Genomic DNA, 18,725 nt, shown 5'->3' with positions numbered 1-18,725 from the left:
AGGTAGAGAGGTCAGACCAGTCTGGCTGGGGAAGGGCCAGTGGAGTAGGTGAGCAGGGGTGACCTTGGAGGGAGCAGAGTCCATGGAAATGGGAAGAGGATGAGATGAAGTTGCTGAAAACTGAGTGGGGAGGAGGAGGGGAAGCAGGCAGAACCAATCAGTGTTTCAGGAAGGTCTGTAGCAATGGAAGACAGGCAACTTGCTTGCTGTTGGAAGAGGAAGAAGGGATAAGGGAAAACTTTTTAGGATGAAGGAAATGAACACCCCTGAGAAAAGAGGCAGTGCCTATAGAAGGTGGGGAGGGAGAGAATCAAGCACAGAGATGTGGAGACTAGTCATTTATTTGCTGGGCTAAAAGGGAAAGAGAGGATTCTGTATTTGAACAAGTATTTGTTGAGAAACTGTAACTGCCAGGCACTATTCTCAGTGTAATGAATAAAATGGACAAAATGCTTGTTTACCTGGAGTTTACATTCTAATGAGGGAAAACGAAAAATGAGACGCATATATAATTTTTCAGGTGCTCATAAATGCCATGGAGACTAAAGCAAGGTAAGGAGAGAGTGTAGTTTAGGATAGGGTCGCTCCCCTCACAGCTGATGTTTGGCAAAGATGCCAGAAATGTGAGGGAGTGGGCCACACAGATATTGGTCAGAAATGCTGGTCTGGAGAGACCAACAAGGGCAAAGACCCGCTGCAGGAGCCCTTCCCTGAAGAATGAGGATGCCAGCTGCTTGGAGTGGACTGATGGTGGAAAGATGGTGGGAAAACAGAAGACCTTATCAGGAGAAGCCTTGAAGACCACATTCTGAACTCCACACTCCAGTAAGATGGGAAGCAATGAAAAGTTTTGCACTAGGGGTATTCTGAGTTACATTTCTTTAAAAGATTGCTTTGGTTTCTGTATGGAAAACAAGTCATCAAAAGGCAAGAGCAGAATGGAAAGAATATTCAGGAGGATACTCCAGTAATCCAGGTGGGAGCTGACAGGTAGAGTTGGGGCTGGCAAGAAGGGACCAGATTCTGGACATACATCAAAGGATGTGCTGTGGGATTTGCTGATGGAGTAGGTGGAGGTCTAAGAGAAAGGCAGAATCCTAGAATGAGTAAAAACTATTGAAAATTTGGAGGACAGAAAGCAGATGAGTTAAAATAATAGTAACTGTTAGCTTTAATTGAGTATTTACTATGTATCAAGCATCGTGCTAAGTCCCTCACATTATTTATGCCTATGTATGACCCCAATTAAAGATAAGGGACCAAGGCTAAGCAAGACTAAGTAGCTTGCCGGTCACAGAACAAGGGTGGCAGGGAGACTGGGCTATATGCAGTCTGGCCGCAGATTGCACACACCCATTTTTTTTAAACTTTTTTTTATTTTTGAGAGACAGAGAGCACAAGCAGGGGAGGGACAGAGAGAGAGAGGGAGCACACAATCCGAAGCAGGCTCCAGGCTCTGAGCTGTCAGCACAGAGCCTGACACAGGGCTTGAACTTGTGAACCTCGAGATCATAACCTGAGCTGAAGTCAGAAGCTTAACCGACTGAGCCACCAGCTTCTCCAGAGTGCACACCCTTAATCCTCCATGAGATACACCCTCTATATTCTCTGAGAAGGCAAAGATTATCCAGGGTGGGGAAAGAGAGAGTGCGGAAGGAGGCCAAGATTGGAAGTACAAAAAGAATATTACTGATTAATTAAAAAATATGAATCAAATATTTAAATAAATAATAAGACAGTTGTTGCCAGTGCTTTCTTAGGGGGGTTGCTATGGTTTGGGGCTTAGCCTCCCGTGGTGGCTTATGCCACGGCTAGGTGAAGAGAATGATCAAGCTGCAATCTTTCCGGACCCCTTCAAAAGTGGTGTCAGGTACAGAGGATCCCAAATACTGAGTGATCCCTCCAGCTGCCGCATGGGCGTGGAATGGATTCCAGGCTTCCAGTCCTGTGAGATAAACATCCTCTAGATCTTGTTTAGCATAAACACTGACCTGAAATCGAGGAGCCCAGTGAGATGGAAGGTGAATCATGACGTATTTATTAAGCCGAGCACCGGGTCTGACACTCACAGGAACACCAGATTAATTCAAGACACATTTCTTGCCTTTAAGGGGCTTACAGCATCGACTTGGCTTATGGACCACCCAACCACCATTAGGATGGAGAAACCAAATCTCCACTTTGGGCTTATTGTGCAGCACGATGTGACAGGCCAGGAGATTAAAAGGGCCTTGGTGCATGTGGAATGCATGCATGGCCTGCAGCCCCTCTGTGTGCATTAACTCCAGGAGCAGCCTGGCTGCAGAGTGAAGGTGGCTGTGCATAAACATTGTCATTTCACTGAGACTGCTATTTCATCTTTGAACTTTGGCTTCAAAGGAACACTGACCTTATTCCTGTAGCTTGCCTCTCTTTGAAGCCTATGGCTTTGCATTGCAGATTAAAGTGAAGATATTCATCAAGGGACAGATCTGGCCAACTGCTCCCCAAACTCAACCTGAAACAAAGCCTTGAAAGGCTCCAATCACAGTTGCAGTGGAGTGGGCCAAAGATGAAGGCTCAGAGCCTGGCTCTCTTTCTCAGATCCTGTAAGGCAGCTCTGGCATGACATAGTACATCCCTTTGAGCTCCGGGCAACTTTACCCCGAGTGTCGGTATATCTCAGCAGAAAGGGGTGAGTTAATGCAATATTCCCAACCTGTCCTATTCATTTCATTTAAAGCAGGCATTGTTGTAAATGAGGCCAGCATGAATATTCACTGGTGCCTTTGAATTCTTCAAAAGATGTGTCAGGCAGAACCATCTGAAACTTGGCTGATGATTCTGTCAATTTTCTTTTCTACTACTTTCCTTTGTTCATCCCTTTGAAAAGAAATTGTCCTGTCTTTCCCCTTGGGTCCTCCCATCTTGGCTCTTAGTAAACAGACACCACACATTGCCTTCTCTGTTCTTTTTTCTTTCTTTTCCCTATTAAGATGGCAGAAGGAGTAAAGTGAGAAAGTTTAACTGGGAGGTAAAAAGAATAATAACCAACTAATTAATTAGAAGGCTAAGAGAGAGAACCAAGGGAAATATCTCCCACCTCAGAGGAAGAAAAATTGATGCTAGAAGACTATCAAAGAACAAATGATCAAATCTTTCAATGTGGTTTTTCTGCAGATTTTCATCTGTGATCAGATAAACAGAGTGAGTTCTGTCTGTGATGAAGAGGTAAACCAATCCAGAGGAGGCAAGGAAATGATTATCAGGTTGGGTACATGTAAATTAACTGACTCTGAGAGCATATACACTAAAAGGTTTAAGAAATTAGTGCTCCTAATTTTTGGATAACTTCCTTCCTTCCTTCCTTCCTTCCTTCTTCTTCTTCTTCTTCCTTCTTTCTTTCTTTCTTTCTTTCTTTCTTCTTTCTTTCTTTCTTTCAGTTTATTCATTACATGAGAGAGAGAACACAAGGAGGGGAGGGGCAGAGAGAGAGGGAGAGAGAGAGAGAATCCCAAGCAGGCTCTGCACTGTCAGTGTGGAGCCTGATGTGGGGCTCGAACTCATGAACCACCAGATCATGACCTGAGCCAAAACCAACACTCAGACACTTAACTGAGGTATCCCCAGGCACCCCTCCTAGTTATTCAACTTTAAAATAATACCATTTTTGTCACTGTAGGACAATTCATTTAACTCGTATTTTAGCTTAAATTTCAAACAACTGTTTTCCATTAAGAAATGCATGAAGTTCAGGAAGATCATCAATATAGCTTCCTGAGAAGCCAGAGGTGCCAGACCAGTTTTTTCATGCAACTAGGACAGCTCACATGGGAGCAACTCTATTTCTAGCTTTGGTTTTAAAAGGTTGAAAGATTATCTGCTTATCTCTGCCATATCCTTTAATTTACTAACTCCCTCTCCCACAAATTTGGGTGTGGTCATATGCCTAGTTTTGGCCAAAGGACTATAAGCAAGGTGGTAAGTGTCTCTTCCAGGCGGATGTTCCTCTTTTCTCTACCAGGAGACTGCCAAGCCTTAGGCTACAAGTAGCCTGAGTCACTGCCCCCATGGAGGACAGCTGTGCAGAGAGTTGTCTATTTGTATTAGACTTGGCATGAGCAAGAACTAAACTTTGGTTCCAGGAAGCCATAGAGATTTTCAGGGTTTATTTGTTATGGTGGCATAACTTTTCTTATCCTGACTAATCCAGGGCCTTGGAGGACATCTAGTCTTACCTCTCTTCCATCATAAGAATCTTTCCTACAGCATCCCTCTATGTGGTCCAAATACTTATCACCTGAGATTTGAACACCTCAATAATAATAGCAAATAACAGTAGTGAGCAATTATAAGATGGTCACAAAATAATTGTTTTCAGACATAATTTTAAGAATTTTATATATCTTAATTTACCTAATTTTCACAGAAACATGAGCTCAATCAATATTATTTTCCTAATTTTACAGTGGGAGGAACGACACATTGGGAGGTAAACTTGCTCAGAGGTGAACAGATAAGTTAAATCACTTGTTAAAGCAAGAGTAAATAGCATCCCAGGAGTCACATCCAGGTAGCAGCTTTCAGTTTATGCCTTTAACCATTGCACCACATGGACTCCCTAGATTGGATTTTTATTTCCTTTGCACGCAGACGATTCAACAAGAGACAGAATCATAAAAACCCAAAGACAAGGTTGGAAGAGACTTTGGGGAACAATCAATCACTGCATTTTACATGGAAGAAGAAAATCTTTCTGCAAGCCATTTTCCTGTTTTAGTGAAAAGGAAAGGTCTATCTCGGGGGTTTTCAAACCAGTGTCCTAGGGAGCACTAGGACCTCGGGGGCTGCCAGCATGAAGGTAGGTAGAGACACAACTTCAACCAGCTCAGCCCTGTTCCCATCTGTTGTATATAGGAGACTTCTGGGTAAAATTTGTATGTGAATAAAGTACTCTGCTGTTTTAATAAAATTGGGAAATGGATCTCCCCATGCTTGTACTGAAGCAGGAGGCTTGGAAGGTTGCACTCAACAATGGAAGGCTTCCCACCAGCTGGGAGGTGGGGGGGGGCACATGGATTTTATGGCTCAGGGACCAGTCCTGGGGCCAGGATAATCTGCTACTTCCATAAATGCACTCACTCGATTGCCTGGCAGCAAGACTGCCTTATTCATCATTGTATCCCCACTGTGATATGTAGTAGAAGCTCTGTAAGCTGTATCTAAGAGATAGAAGGAGAGTTCCAAAAGGCTTTGATGAAACAAGTTTTCAAAGAGACGATTAAGCTCCTTTGGCTTGAGCAAAGAAACACACTTTGGCTGTGGTGACCCAAATGTCTGCAAAATGACTGGGAAGTTGTCGTGTGTGTTCTGTCCACATATCCTCAAGTGGGCAGTGGTAACCAACCCCTGCCCAACCTCTGGCTTGTTTCCAGGGAAACACAAGTGACGGTCCCAAGCAGGCACAGGCAAACACATACCGCTGTTTGCTTCATTTTAACGGAACTGATCATACAAAATTATCCAACTTTGCAGATCATGTTAAGAGGTGAATTAGAAAGTTTTCTTTGCTTAAAAAAAAGCATTTCTTTCTTTTTTGTGTGTGTGCTAGTGTATTTTTGTACTATGGGGTATTATATATCACGTACAAATTGGGTTTGTACAAATTGATTTTACAAGTTGGGTGAAGACAAAGGTATATATCTGAGAAGGGGGCAGATTGATAAGGCAGAAGGGAGACAGAGAGAAGTTTAAGGAAGGATTTATGGGAGTTGTGCTCCCCTCATACCCTCTTACCTTGTGTGGTTCCATCCAGTCCCATGATAAATTTCATTGATCTGATGATTTGCTCTGCTATCGGTGGGCTCATGGATGTAGCATAAGCAGCACTATGTGAGTGAACTCGTAAATAATCCACAAGGTCCTTTAATAAAAGAGTAAGCCCCAAAAGAAGGCAAATAAGTCTCAGTGTTTGCGGTGAGAATTATATCTCATCCCCTCCCCACCTACCATAGGACAAGACATTTGATTCTCGAATGTGGTCTGATTTTCAAGGGGGAATCACCAAACGGTTTATTTTGTGTTATCTCTTCTTCTTAGTCTCTCCCTCAAAAACCTACATGGCATACAAAAGTGGGATGCTGAGAATTCGGAGTTAAAGTCTGTAAGGCAAAACCACATGTGTAAAGGAAAAACGATTTCCCAAACATTTGTTGAATACCTAGCACGTAGGAGCACTGGCTTTGTATGCAGGAATCTCCAAAGAATACAGGATGCGCTTCTTGCCCTTGAGCCTACAACATTAGATTGTGCCCAGGGAAAAGTAATGGGAGGAAAAGTAACAGGACGTGCAAACCTGTATATGCAATAGGGTGATAAGACTTCGGAAGACAGGGATGGGTATTGCTAGTGGGAGCAGAGTGGAAAGGAGGGCTTCAGTGAAGAGGAGGAGATGGGGAGGGAGGGCTTCAGTGAAGAGGAGGAATGGTTGTAAAGAATCAAGACAGATAAAGAAGAAAAGGGAGTGGCAGAAGGGAGAGGTGGGAAATTAAACCAGATTATACATGAGGACCAGATAGACTCTGGTTATGCCTTGGTCAGCAGACAGCTATTGCAATTTTTGTGCAACGTTATTTGGAGTGCTGACCCACTGCAGATGCTGGTCTTTAGTGATAGGAATGACTCTTTGCTTGCATGCCTGACTCCTGAGGCCAAATAGAAGGTCCCAGGTAAGCTTGCTGAAAGCCTTAAGAAGCTCCTATAACACGACGCCACAGTGGGGAGGGCCATAAGCTTGCATCTGGAGGTGCTCAGTATTGACTGACTGGACCATCCACTAGTCCACCTGTGCTGGCTCATGGCTTAGGACCCTCAGGATGCTCTGCAGAAGAGCTAGTGGGCTGATGATAGTTCTCAAATTAGCAATGAGTCAGAAAAGGATCAGCCACCTTCTCTTCAAAGATGAGGAGACAGTTTAGAATCCCACTGAGGGGTCTTTTCTGATCTATTCCCTCATAAGGTGAACTGGGTAAATCCCTGCTTTGGGCAGACCCATCTCCTCCTAAACACCCATTTCCACCCCTAAGCCTGGGACTGTGCCCACCCTTCACTTTTCCATCTCGCTTGGAGAATGGGTACTATGGTTGTTCACAAGCATTTTAAACATTCTTTTTTTCTAAATTTTTTAATGTTTTATTTAGTTTTGAGAGGAAGAGTGCCAGTGGGGGAGGGACAGAGAGAGAGAGGGGGAACAGAAGATCGGAAGCTGGCTCAGCCCTGACAGCAGCAAGGCTAATGTGGGCTCGAACCCACAAGCTGTGAGATCATGACCTGAGCCAATGTCGAACGCCCAACCAACTGAGCCACTCAGGGGTCCCACTGTTTTAAGCATTCTGAGCTCATCTTCCTCAGTAAAGTGAACGGCCCATCTCACAGGTGGTTGATGATGTGATGCACCTACCTGGCCCATGGGGGACACTAGCAGCTCCATTCTGTCCCTTCCTGCCTCCTTCAATGTGTCCTTCATTCTAAATCTCCTCTTCCATCATCCTTCTTCCCCAACTTTCTTTCTATTGTCCTTCATTTCATACTCATTTCTTTCTTTTGTTTCTTCCTTCTACTCTGATTCCCTTTTTTGTTTCAAATTCTCCATTTAAATCTTTTTCTCCTCTCCATTCCTAAGTATTTCCTTCTTCCCTTCCCTATCCTTTCTTATCCTTTCCTGTCCCTTTTCTTTCTTCTCCCTACCCCCGGGGCCTTCTTCTCTGCTTTCATTTTTCCTTCAGCAAATTTGTACAAGGACTTGCTCCAGGCTCTGTTCTAGATATGGGAGCCTAAGAAGAGAAGGAAGATATAAAGACTAGTCCCTGGTAGCCATTATCCACTTACATTAAAATTAAAATTAAGTTTCCATCTATGCTTTTGTTTAGTGAATCTCATACAGGCAGTTGGGTGGGTTTTCACCATAGTCAAAGAGTATGTGCATCATGATGGCCTGACTTAAAGCATTGGCCACACAGTATTTGGAAAGTTCACTCTGGAGGATTGGGGGACAGGAGTGGGGGTGGAGAGTGTGCAGCTCAGAGGGAGAGAGAGAGAGAGAGAGACAGAGAGAGAGAGAGAGAGGTGGTCATTTTCCAGGGTAGCTGAAGCCAGGCTGTTCTTCACAGCATTATGCTCAGTGCTGCTCCATGAGCAACATCAAAGGTTTTCTTTCTCTGTTGAGAGTTGGTGCCTCCTGACAATGCTGGGGAAGCTGAGTAGGAGAGAGTGGGTAGGGCACAGGTGACAGGATGATGGGGGCTCATTTGGACTAAGGCTGGAAGGGGCTGCTTCAAGGAGGTGATCTGGCCTTGAAGGATGGATGGATTTGGACAGATGCAGAGGAAGGGAAAGGCATGGGCGTGTGCTAAAATTAGGAATGAGGCCGGCATCTTATCAGCAAAGCATAAAGAGTCAGTCAGGAGTAGAGGGAAAATTTCCCACAACAAAGTTATTCCCTTGAAGGGAAGCATGATCAAGGAGTTACAGGACAAGCTCTGGAACCTGACTGCTTGGGTTCAAATCCTGGCTCTGCCACTTACTGATGTGTGACCATCGGCAAGTTACTAAATCTCTCTGGGTTTTACTTTTCTTCTCTGAAAAATGAGATAATAGTAATGATAACTTCAGGGCCATTATGAAAATTAAATGAGTTAATATATATGTAGTACCTAGGGGGCACCTGGGTAGCTCAGTCAGTTTAAGTGTCTAACTCTTGATTTCGGCTCAGGTCATGATCTCACGGTCTGTGAGACCGCATAGGGCTCTGGGCTGACAGCACAGAGCCTGTTGGGGTTCTCTCTCCCTCTCTTTCTGCACCCCCCCAAAATAAATGAAAAAAAATTAAAAAATCCTTAAAGATGTGCTTGGGTGGCTCATTATCCAACCAAAACATGGTTGGATAACAAGGATTTGGACCCAAACGGCCTGGCTCTGGAATCCCCACCCTTAGCACCACACTACAATACTTCTCCAGACCAGAGGGGCTGGCCTGGCATGCGGTGAGGCGGGCAGGGGAGCACAGAGACTACCACCTTCACTTGTACTTCACTGTGGTACTTTCCCTGATCCACAGATTGCTCCTTTTTGGGGGGAGGTGGGAAGAATCCCTAATATACTCAAGTGTCAACAGCACTAAACTACAGACCGAATCACATCAGTCTCAAAATTCTTTGGGGCTATTGCTCTTGTTTCTCCAAGGGGAGTGAGACCCCCTTGAGAGCAGGGATGGATTAAACACTCTTCTAAAGTCCAGAATGGTGGGTACCTAGCAGGGGCCTGGTAAATACTGATGATCTAATGAAAAGAAGAGGGGTTTTAGGGAGTGAGGAAGGATGGGGAGGGTCCCTGAAGTATATAGGGTATATAGAGGGTAACTAAGCTGTATGCTTAGGAATAAGAATAGAAACATTCTCTTCATTTTGGGGCATCACTGACAAAGATCAGACAAAGAAACAAAACAAAGCTTTCTTGCGTCCCTAAAGGGCTCTTCTCAATGTCCTCAGCCCCTAATTTTCCTTTCCAAATTGGGAAATTTCATAAAGCCAAGGTCATGTGCATTCTTAGTTTGAATAAATGCCTCGTCAAAGCAGTTATCATTCCCTTTTAACATTAAGACTGTCTTGCCCACCATCTTATTTCTTTTAGACTGGGTCCACTTCCTCTGAAGGTCTTAGTTTGTGGACAGCACTAGTTTTCTTGTGTGGTTCAGAAAGTGGGGCTCTTTAAGTAACTTCTGCTGAGCATCAAGGAAGGTCTTGATGCCTGGTTTCTGGTTCCCTCTTCTCATTCCCCCACTGGGCACCAGGAGCCATGAATTAAGAGTTTGCTTTGGTCTTTTCAAGGAAAGTCTGGGTTATGTCTTCCTTCAGGGTGGGTGAGAGGTCTCCTCCTACCAAGGTTTCCAAGTCTTTTTTGTAAGTTCAAAACCCTGATTATTTTCTCTACCCATAGGCCTGGAGTTCAAGGGCAAGGGTAGTTTGCTGAGGAAGTCAGACAGGAGGCTCTTAGAATAAACATCTCGGTGTTCATACCATGACCCCCATTTACTTCAAAGGGCTGTTAAATATAGCCAGGGCTGAGCAGACAGGGCAGAGCTAGCTTCTGCAAGAGGCCTGCCTTTGTCTGGCACACAGGCTTCTGGGGCTAACGCTCACCCCAAACTTGGCTGCCCTGTCAGACTTCCCTCCTCCAGAATTCTAGCCCTGCCATCTATCAATCATTAAGGCTACCTTTTCTTCACTTGCTTGCAATCTTCTCAGCCCATGGAGACTATGAAAGCCAGTGGTTAGCAGCAGGCATGCAAGGGGACTCAGGATCCATGCCTGAGACATATTTGGACCCCTCAGAATCAGGGTCTTCAGTGTTGACCACACCTCCTTAGCAACTGGATCGACACACACATTAAAAAACAAAAATAAGAAACCTAGCCCCATCAGCTCAGGCTCTAACAGGTGGAGAGAAGTCATTATCTGATACCTCAAAGGTCTTGAAAGGACAGAATGTTCCAAGTTGGGTTGCTCACAGATCATCTACAGCAGTTCTAAACTCAAAGTGAAAAAAATAGCAAAATCTTGCTGGCTCTGGAGAGACCATTTGGGAGGTCTCCCTAAAGCGGGGAGAGAAGGTCGAGGCCAGGGCAGTAAATTACAACAAGCAGAGATGACTTTGTCGGACATTCTCTGACAGCAAGCCTGAGGCCAAGACAGAATCTTTACTCTCAGTGATACTATCTTAGCACCAAATCATTTTTTTCTCCCCTTGTTTCCAAACACTTTTCTTTCTGTGACATGTCTGGTGGCTAACAAAGACTGTAGTCCTGACTTTGATCAACTCCACAAAGACTTCTAGAGCCTCCTAGAAACTGCTATTAGGAACATAGTCTCTCTACTTTTAACCCTAACACTGACATTTAAAAAGAGAGCCAGACAGTTGTACCTTTTTCTAGATATTTTGACCCAAGTAATTATTTTCTAATCTCAAGATTCACTAAGAACCCCATGAACATAGTGAAATTGAAATTATTAGGGATTCAGAAAAATGTAAAGTTCTAGTGTGTGCATTTTAACATTCTTAGGGGTAAATTTTGTTGCTTTTGTACTCAAAGGTTAGAATCCTGGATATTTTGCAGTACACCCCCAAACTGAAGTATACACTGCAAAATATCCGGGAGAAAATATGATTAAACTCTGAAAACTCTTCTAATTATTTAAATAGGTAAGTGGGAAGATTTCTTTCAAATTAAAACTGTTAGCATTTGTCCAATCCTATGACCTATCAATTAAAAATCTTAATTCAAAACAAAGTCAAAGTGAAAATTTTTTTTTGCAAAAATAATCCAAAATCCAGAGGATTGAAAACCATGAGTTAAATGGAAACCACACGTAATTTAAAGTTAATATGACTTGGGGCACCTGGGTGGCTCAGTTGATTAAGCATCGGATTATTATTTTTTTAATTTTTTTTTAAGACACAGAGAGACAGAGCATGAATGGGGGAGGGTCAGAGAGAGGGAGACACAGAATCTGAAACAGGCTCCAGGCTCTGAGCTGTCAGCACAGAGCCCGACGCGGGGCTCGAACTCATGGACCGCGAGATCATGACCTGAGCCAAGGTCGGCCGCGTAACCGACTGAGCCACCCAGGCGCCCCAAGCATCAGATTATTGATTACAGCATAGGTCGTGGTCTCACAGTTCCTGGGGTCAGTTGGTGGGATCCAGCCCCACGTCCTGTCTGAATCCCCTGCTTGAGATTCTCTCTGCCCCTCCCCTGCTCATGCATGTATGCTCTCTCTCAAAAATAAATAAATAAACATTAAAAAAAATAAAATTAACATAACTAAAAAAAAAAAAACAACTAAAGGTACAGACAAGCAGATACCAAAATTCCATTAACTCTTAGGCATAGCAGGTTGGAAGGAAACCAATTTATCTGAGTTTATCACAGACTCACCAAAACCATTCCAGACAGGTGTGTATTTGACCGATTTTGAACTCATCAGGGAATGGCACATATAAACACTTTCTCAAGTGGCCTCCACGTCTTGGAAACTGCCCTATGTTTTTCAGGTTTTGCATCTTGCTCTTTTGGGGCAGTAAGTCTCTGTAGGGACTAATGGACCTCTGCCAAACACGCTCTAATTCTTGCTGCCATCTAGTGGTAAATTCAGAGACTGCAGTGTATAGTGTGGAGCGGGAGAAGACCTGGAGAAGACCTTTCCTCTGGAAAGGAAATGGGTGGGGGAAGGATGATGCCCTTCTCTGGATCCAGGCGCGCAGAGAATGAGTATTTTAAAGAGCAAGGAAATGAACATTTTTCTGCATTGCAATTAATATAAATGATAATTTTCCACAATTGCCCAGTGTCTGTCCCAAATGAATACGAGTTACATAGATAAGAACAAATACACTTTTAAAACAGTCCTCCTGACTTTAGGATGCAGAGTAAGAGAGAACCGAGTGAGCTGGACCTGACTTCAGGCCAGTCAGGGGTCTTTGTTTAAAGCAGATATCAGATGAAGGAACTCCAGGGGGAAAATGTGACATCTACCAAATTTGACAACATTTCAAGGATATGCTTGCTTCAGTTTATTCAGGTGCCCTTGGTTCAGGAAACATAGTTACGCTTGGTTAAAAATTTTGTAGCTCAGAACTGCTGCTAAAGTAATCACAAAACCACAAGCTCACAAAGCAATGTAACCCGGATAAGGGACCTCCTAAATTTGAGACCCTCTGATCCCCTTGCTTCGACAGTTGAGAAGGGAACGTTTAACCTTTCACCAGATTTAGCTAAATTTTGTAGATCCTAGGCATTCCCTATGTTTTTAGCATTACCAAACTAATTCCCAAAGGCCAGTGGAGGGAGGATGGAAAACGATGCTTTGAGCTTAGAAGAAAGTAATGCTTATTGAAGGGTCAAGACCACTGAATACTCTGAACATTTGAAGCATTTGTGCATCTCATGGCAAGGTAAGGGACCACAGTGAAATCTGTTGTTTTAAATCATGGGCTTTCAGTGAATAGACTGTATTCTGCTACAATCCCTAATTTGTCTAACTGGTTTACCAGGAGTCTGAACTCTTGTGTGTAAGTAATGAGTAAGGAATTGGGAATTTTGGAGAAACTGTTGATGCCACCTGCATGCACTGGTTTTGGGCCCAGTGTGCCTCCTCAGAGAAGCCAACATCACTGTCATAAGTCACTTTGGGACAGGTGTAGGCCTGAATGAGACAGCTATCAGGACTTGGATAAAGGGCAGACAACAGGCTTCTTTATCAATCAAATCCTCTCTTTAATTTCTTTTATTTTTTATTATTTTTTAAAAGTTTATTTATTTTGAGAAAGAGAGAGCAAGTGAACATGAGTTGGGGAGAGGGGCAGATGGTGGGGGACAGGGAGAGAGAGGGAATCTTCAGCAGGCTCCATGCGCAGCACAGAGACTGACATGGGGCTCCATCCTACAAACAATGAGATCATGACCTGAGCCCAAACCAAGAATCGGATGCTTAACCTACTGAGCCACCCTGGCACGCCTCTCTTTAATTTCTTTTAAACATTTATTGTTTTATATTGGCAATCCCCTTGATGATATTGGCCCTAAAACAACAGGGATAACACTCAATAGTCCGATTCCATCAGGTGAGAATTTAAAATCATGTAGATAAGATATTAGAGGGGCATCTGGCTGGCTCAGTAGGCATAGCATGTGACTCTTGATCTTAGGGTCATGATTTCGAGCCCAACATTGGGGATAGAGATTACTTAAAATAAATAAATAAATAAAATCTTAACAAAGAAGATATTAGAGGGTGACACAATTTGATGTATGGCTTATCCAAAATGTGGGATAGAATTATTTTGCAGAGAAAATCTCTTGAAAAGGAATTTCTGATCTTACTATGGCTTTGATTAAAACTCTTAAAACCCAGAACTTGTAGCACAGGGTCAACCTCATTAATAATCTGACCTTTGCCCACTGTTGCTATTACCTGTTTTATGTTTTTCATGCTACAAAAACCAAACTACTTCTCATTCTGTAACGTTTCCTTATCAATTTCTGTGGTTTGCTATACATTATTCCCTCTTTTTGAAAGATACCTTCCCCTATCATTTGTCTACAAGACTGGTATTTATTCTAAGACTCCTTAGATACTACCTTGCAGAGTGAACCATCCCTCTCCTTGTACTAAGTCTTTGTGTACACTTCTGGTGTTGTCATTTTATTACAATGTGATTACTATTCACTATTAGAGAGTGAATTCTTTGACATTCTGGGTCTACTTGGCTGTGAAGCCACTGTATCTGGGTTGCCATGATCTATTGAGGTGTGGTGAAGTGAACTGAAGTCCTCACGGAATCCAGAGAAGCCCTGCAGACTGTGTCCCCAGAGTGTTCAGGCTTTAAATAGACACAGGGAGTCCCTCTCTTACCTTCCTTCCAGCTATGTAACCTCCTGAGGCTCCAAAGCTTTTGGTGAATGTGCCCATAAACACATCAACATCTCGAGGGTCCAGTCCAAAGAATTCTACAACACCCCGGCCAGTTGGGCCCACGGACCCAATACTGTGAGCTTCGTCTATGTAGAGGTAAGCCTTGTATTTCTTCTTTAGAGCCACGATCTGGGGCAGATTCACGATGGAACCTTCCATGCTAGGGCATAAGGAGAAATGCTTGTCACTTGCGTACACTTTCTTGGGAAGCTCTGTGATGGTCTCCCTTCTAGTACTTCTCAGACAGCCTGCCCTGACACCAGTCAGCCATGACAGGGATATGCAATTCCTTTCTTCTTAAGGCATATTCTATTTTGCTAAGATAACTCTGTTAATCTTGTAAAGCTAATCTGGTATTATTTTATTGGTATAATTCACATTCAGTAGATTTAAGTGCTTTGAGTTGTTACAGCTAATTCCCAAGTAAACAACTAGCTCCCTGCATTGTTGATCAATTTATTTGTAAAGTCAACTAGTGTAACTAGACTAACCATTTTGGATTCTAGGTATTTTGCTAGTTTTAATTAAATTGCTCTATGGTAATCCATCTTTATCAGGTTGCTGCTCTCTGTTTGACCAGTTCTGTCTGACCTAAACTCAGTGCTTGAATTGCCAAAGATTAAAGGAAAGAATTAAAAACACACAGAAGAACTCTGCTTAAGACACATAGTATTAATAAAAGCACCATAGAAAGTTCTTAGGATCTCTTCTTCAGTGCTTATTGGAAATCAAGGGCTTATTTAAGGTATCTGGTAGTGTCCCATCTTTTTATTCCTTTAGGCCAATGGTTCTCATTCTTGAGTGAGCATCAGAATCCCCTGAATTATTTGTTAAAACACAGATTACTGCCTCCCTCCAACTCCCCACAGAGATCCTGATTTAGCAGATTTGGGGTGGGCTGAGAATTTGTATTTCTACCAAGCTCCCAGGAGATATCCTACCGCTGGTTGGGAACAACACTTTGAGAACCACTGCCATAGATGAACCCTTTAATTTTAGTCCTAAGTGCTTAATTTTTCATGGTATTGTAAATTGCAAAATCACTTCAAGTCCTCCAGCAAAGGGAAAAATATGAAGTAAATAAATAAGTAAAATTCATATTTACATGGCACCTTTGGAACTCAGTGGATTGAAAAGAACTTTTGGCTTTAATCAGTTGTCAGAACACTTGGTGAGCTGTGTCTATACCACACACAGTTTTGACTGCACTGACAGGCGAGTTCTATGAAAACACACAGACTCTCACCCTCACCACACAAAGGAGCTTGTCAAACAACTCAAGCAACCCTTCAATTTAGTTCAAGAACTAATCGATTGATGCAAACAGAAAGTTGAACTTCTCCCTTCTTCCTAATTAGTTTATTTATTAAATTTAATGCATTACAAAAATAAACTTAAGTGTCAGATCGATTCAGTCAAAACAGTCCAGCTGGTTGTGCAGTTGCCCAGGCCAAGTAGTGTTGGTCTGGAGGGAGTATAATGATCATCAAGTGCAGGATTTGTACTTTTGGTTTCTTTAAAGGCCTTTCTTATTTAGAGCAGTTTTAAGGTCACATCAAAATTGAGCAGAAGGTACAGAGATTTCCCATGCACTCCCTGCCCCACATCTGCATAACTTTCCCCATTATCAACATCCCTCACCAGAGCAATGCCTTTGTTACAAATGTGTTGTAACATCACAACACATCATCACCACCCAAAGTCCAGAGTTAACATGAGGGTTGTCTCTTGGTGTTGTGCATTCTGTAAATTTGGACAAACGTATGAGGACATGTACCCATTCTTAGGATATCTTACAGACTATCTTCACTGCCCCCCAAATCCACTGTGTTCTGCTTATTTGTTCCTCTCCCCACCCAATCCCTGGCAACTACTGATCTTTTCACTCTCTCCAGAGTTTTGCCTTATCCAGAATGCCATATAGTTGAAATCATGCGCTGGGTAGACTTTTTAGATTGGCTTCTTTCACTTATTAATATGCATTTAAGTCTCTTCCATATCTTTTTATGGCTTGAGAGCTCATTTCATTTTTAGTGCCAAATAGCATTCCATTGTCTGGATGTAGCACAGTTAACTTATTCATCCTCTGACTTGAAGGACATTTTGGTTGCTTCCAAGTTTTGGCAATTATGAATAAAGATGCTATAAACATCCACTTTCAGGATTTTGTATGGACACATTTTCAACTCCTTTGGGTAAATACCAAGGAGCATGATTGCTGGATTGTATGGTAAGAATATGTTTCATTTTGTAAGAAACCACCAAACTGTCCTCCAAAGTGGCTATACATATTGCATTCCCAGCACCAGTGTATAATAAGTCTTTCTGTTGTGGCACATACATCCTCACCAGCATTTTACTGTTGTCATTTTTTCCAGATTCTGGCCTCCTACCAGATGTGTAGCGGTATCTTGTTGCTTTAATTTACATTTCCCTGATGACATATGATGTGAAGCATCTTTTCATATGTGAATTTCCATGTATGTATCTTATTTGGTGAGGTGTCAGTTAAGGTCTTTTTAATCAGGTTGTTTGCTTTTTACTGGTGAGTGTTAAGAGTTCTTTGTGTATTTTAGATAACAGTCCTTTATCAGATCTATCTTTTGCAAATATTTTCTCCCAGTCTCTGGCTTGTCTTCCTGTTCTCGTGGCATGCTCTTCTGCAGAGCAGAAGTTGGTAATTTTAATGAAGCCAGTTTACTGCATTTGTGTTTTTCACAAGGCCAGTCTGAATGGCTGTTTTCAGATTTTCATGAAATGGAAAACAAATACAGTCATTTTCTCTTATATAAGTTTGTAAGTTAATTCCAGTATTTTCTTAGATTAATTGCTTGTTCACATGGTTTGCATTGAGAGTAGAAGGTAAGGTCATCTGACTAAGCTTAGATTGTAGCCACACCACTTCCCAGCTGAGGACTTGGGCAACGTACGTGATGTTCTTTGCTTCACATAGAACAAGCATGATGATGGAACCCTGCTCATAAGGTCTTTTTAAGGAAGCCTAGAAATAATGCTTGTGAAGTGTCTGACACATAATGAGCACTCGTTGAGTCATTCTTTTTCTTAGGAGGAGCTTAGGAGAAAATGGTTGCAGTGAGGCCCAACTCGAGAAATTGGTAGCCCTTGACAATACTCTGTGTCGAATCTTCTAGGAGAGAGGCATATGGGTGTCATACATAATAAATGGCTATATGCCCTCAAAATTCTAGAATCTACTTCTCATCTTTAACATGTTATAAGTTGGTAACACAACTATGCTAAAAACCTGCCATGTCACAAAGAGCCATTCTTTGTTCTGGAACCGAATTTGGCAGGAGCCAGAGTTAATGCTGAACAGTTTGCAGACACTCAAGGCAGCTAATTAGCTATCCTTCGCTGGGGCTGGTCTAGCTGATGTTAGGAGTCTGCCCACCTGGTTTATATTTCTTCCTCTAAGATTAATGACTCTACAATACTGCTGATTTCTGGAGTTAATGCAGGGCACACATGGGTCCTAGGGAGAACTCGGCTTTTATAAAGAGTTATATTCACCCGCACTAAGTTTTCATTTTCTCAGTGTGACCAAATTTGAATCGAACCTTTTCCTATAGTGGGATATTGAGATTGTGCATGCATAAAAAAGGCTATCTGTGTGATTCCTATAAATTGCCGTCAAAAAACACTGCCAAAAATGAAGTGTTTTATTTTTTCTTCCTGAATGGAAGGTTGTGTTTCAGAGACTTCAAAAAAAGAAAAACAACTAAAATACAACTGTAGGTAGAGATAATTCTACCCGTTCATTTGAAGCTCTGTGAAAGGACCTGAATTATTCTTAAACCAGCAAGCTAGTGAATAATTTCTTTATATCTTTTCTGTTACATAATGTATTAGCTAAGTGACAAGACTCTTTTTTGAAATCTCCCTCTCACCACCTTCTCCTCCACATATAAAGCATATTATCCATTGGCAGGATTGGTCATTAAACCACTGATTTGCCAACTTACATGGTGGAAAAATCTCCTTGGCAGGCCCAAAGCATAATCCAAGGAAGAAAAGAAGGTAAAGAGAGGAAAAGAAAGGAGCTAAGACTAATTAAAAATAAAGTACTTTCTTTTTCTTTTTTCTTTATTTGTTTAAACCATAGGTTAAAGTTCTCAATCCTTAAACTTACATTAATTTGGGCAGGAGAATGGCTTACGTCCTTAGAGGAAATGATATTCTGAGACTTAAACATTTGTT

General features: G+C 42.3%; 1 protein-coding gene across 1 annotated transcript in view; it reads right to left on the bottom strand.

Moving 5' to 3' along the window:
• The window catches only part of SPTLC3 (serine palmitoyltransferase long chain base subunit 3), a 131,333-nt gene that overhangs the window by 29,180 nt on the left and 83,428 nt on the right, over positions 1-18,725 (bottom strand). Inside the window, exons 8-9 of the mRNA XM_047854390.1 lie at positions 14,448-14,667; positions 5,776-5,902 (exon numbers count right to left, since the gene is read on the bottom strand). Of these exons, the coding sequence (XP_047710346.1) occupies positions 5,776-5,902; positions 14,448-14,667 (347 nt within the window). The remainder of the gene's footprint in view (positions 1-5,775; positions 5,903-14,447; positions 14,668-18,725) is intronic.

This window comes from Prionailurus viverrinus, chromosome A3 (assembly GCF_022837055.1).
Source record: "Prionailurus viverrinus isolate Anna chromosome A3, UM_Priviv_1.0, whole genome shotgun sequence".
Lineage (NCBI taxonomy): Eukaryota > Metazoa > Chordata > Mammalia > Carnivora > Felidae > Prionailurus > Prionailurus viverrinus.
This window is presented reverse-complemented; position numbering and strand designations above follow the sequence as displayed.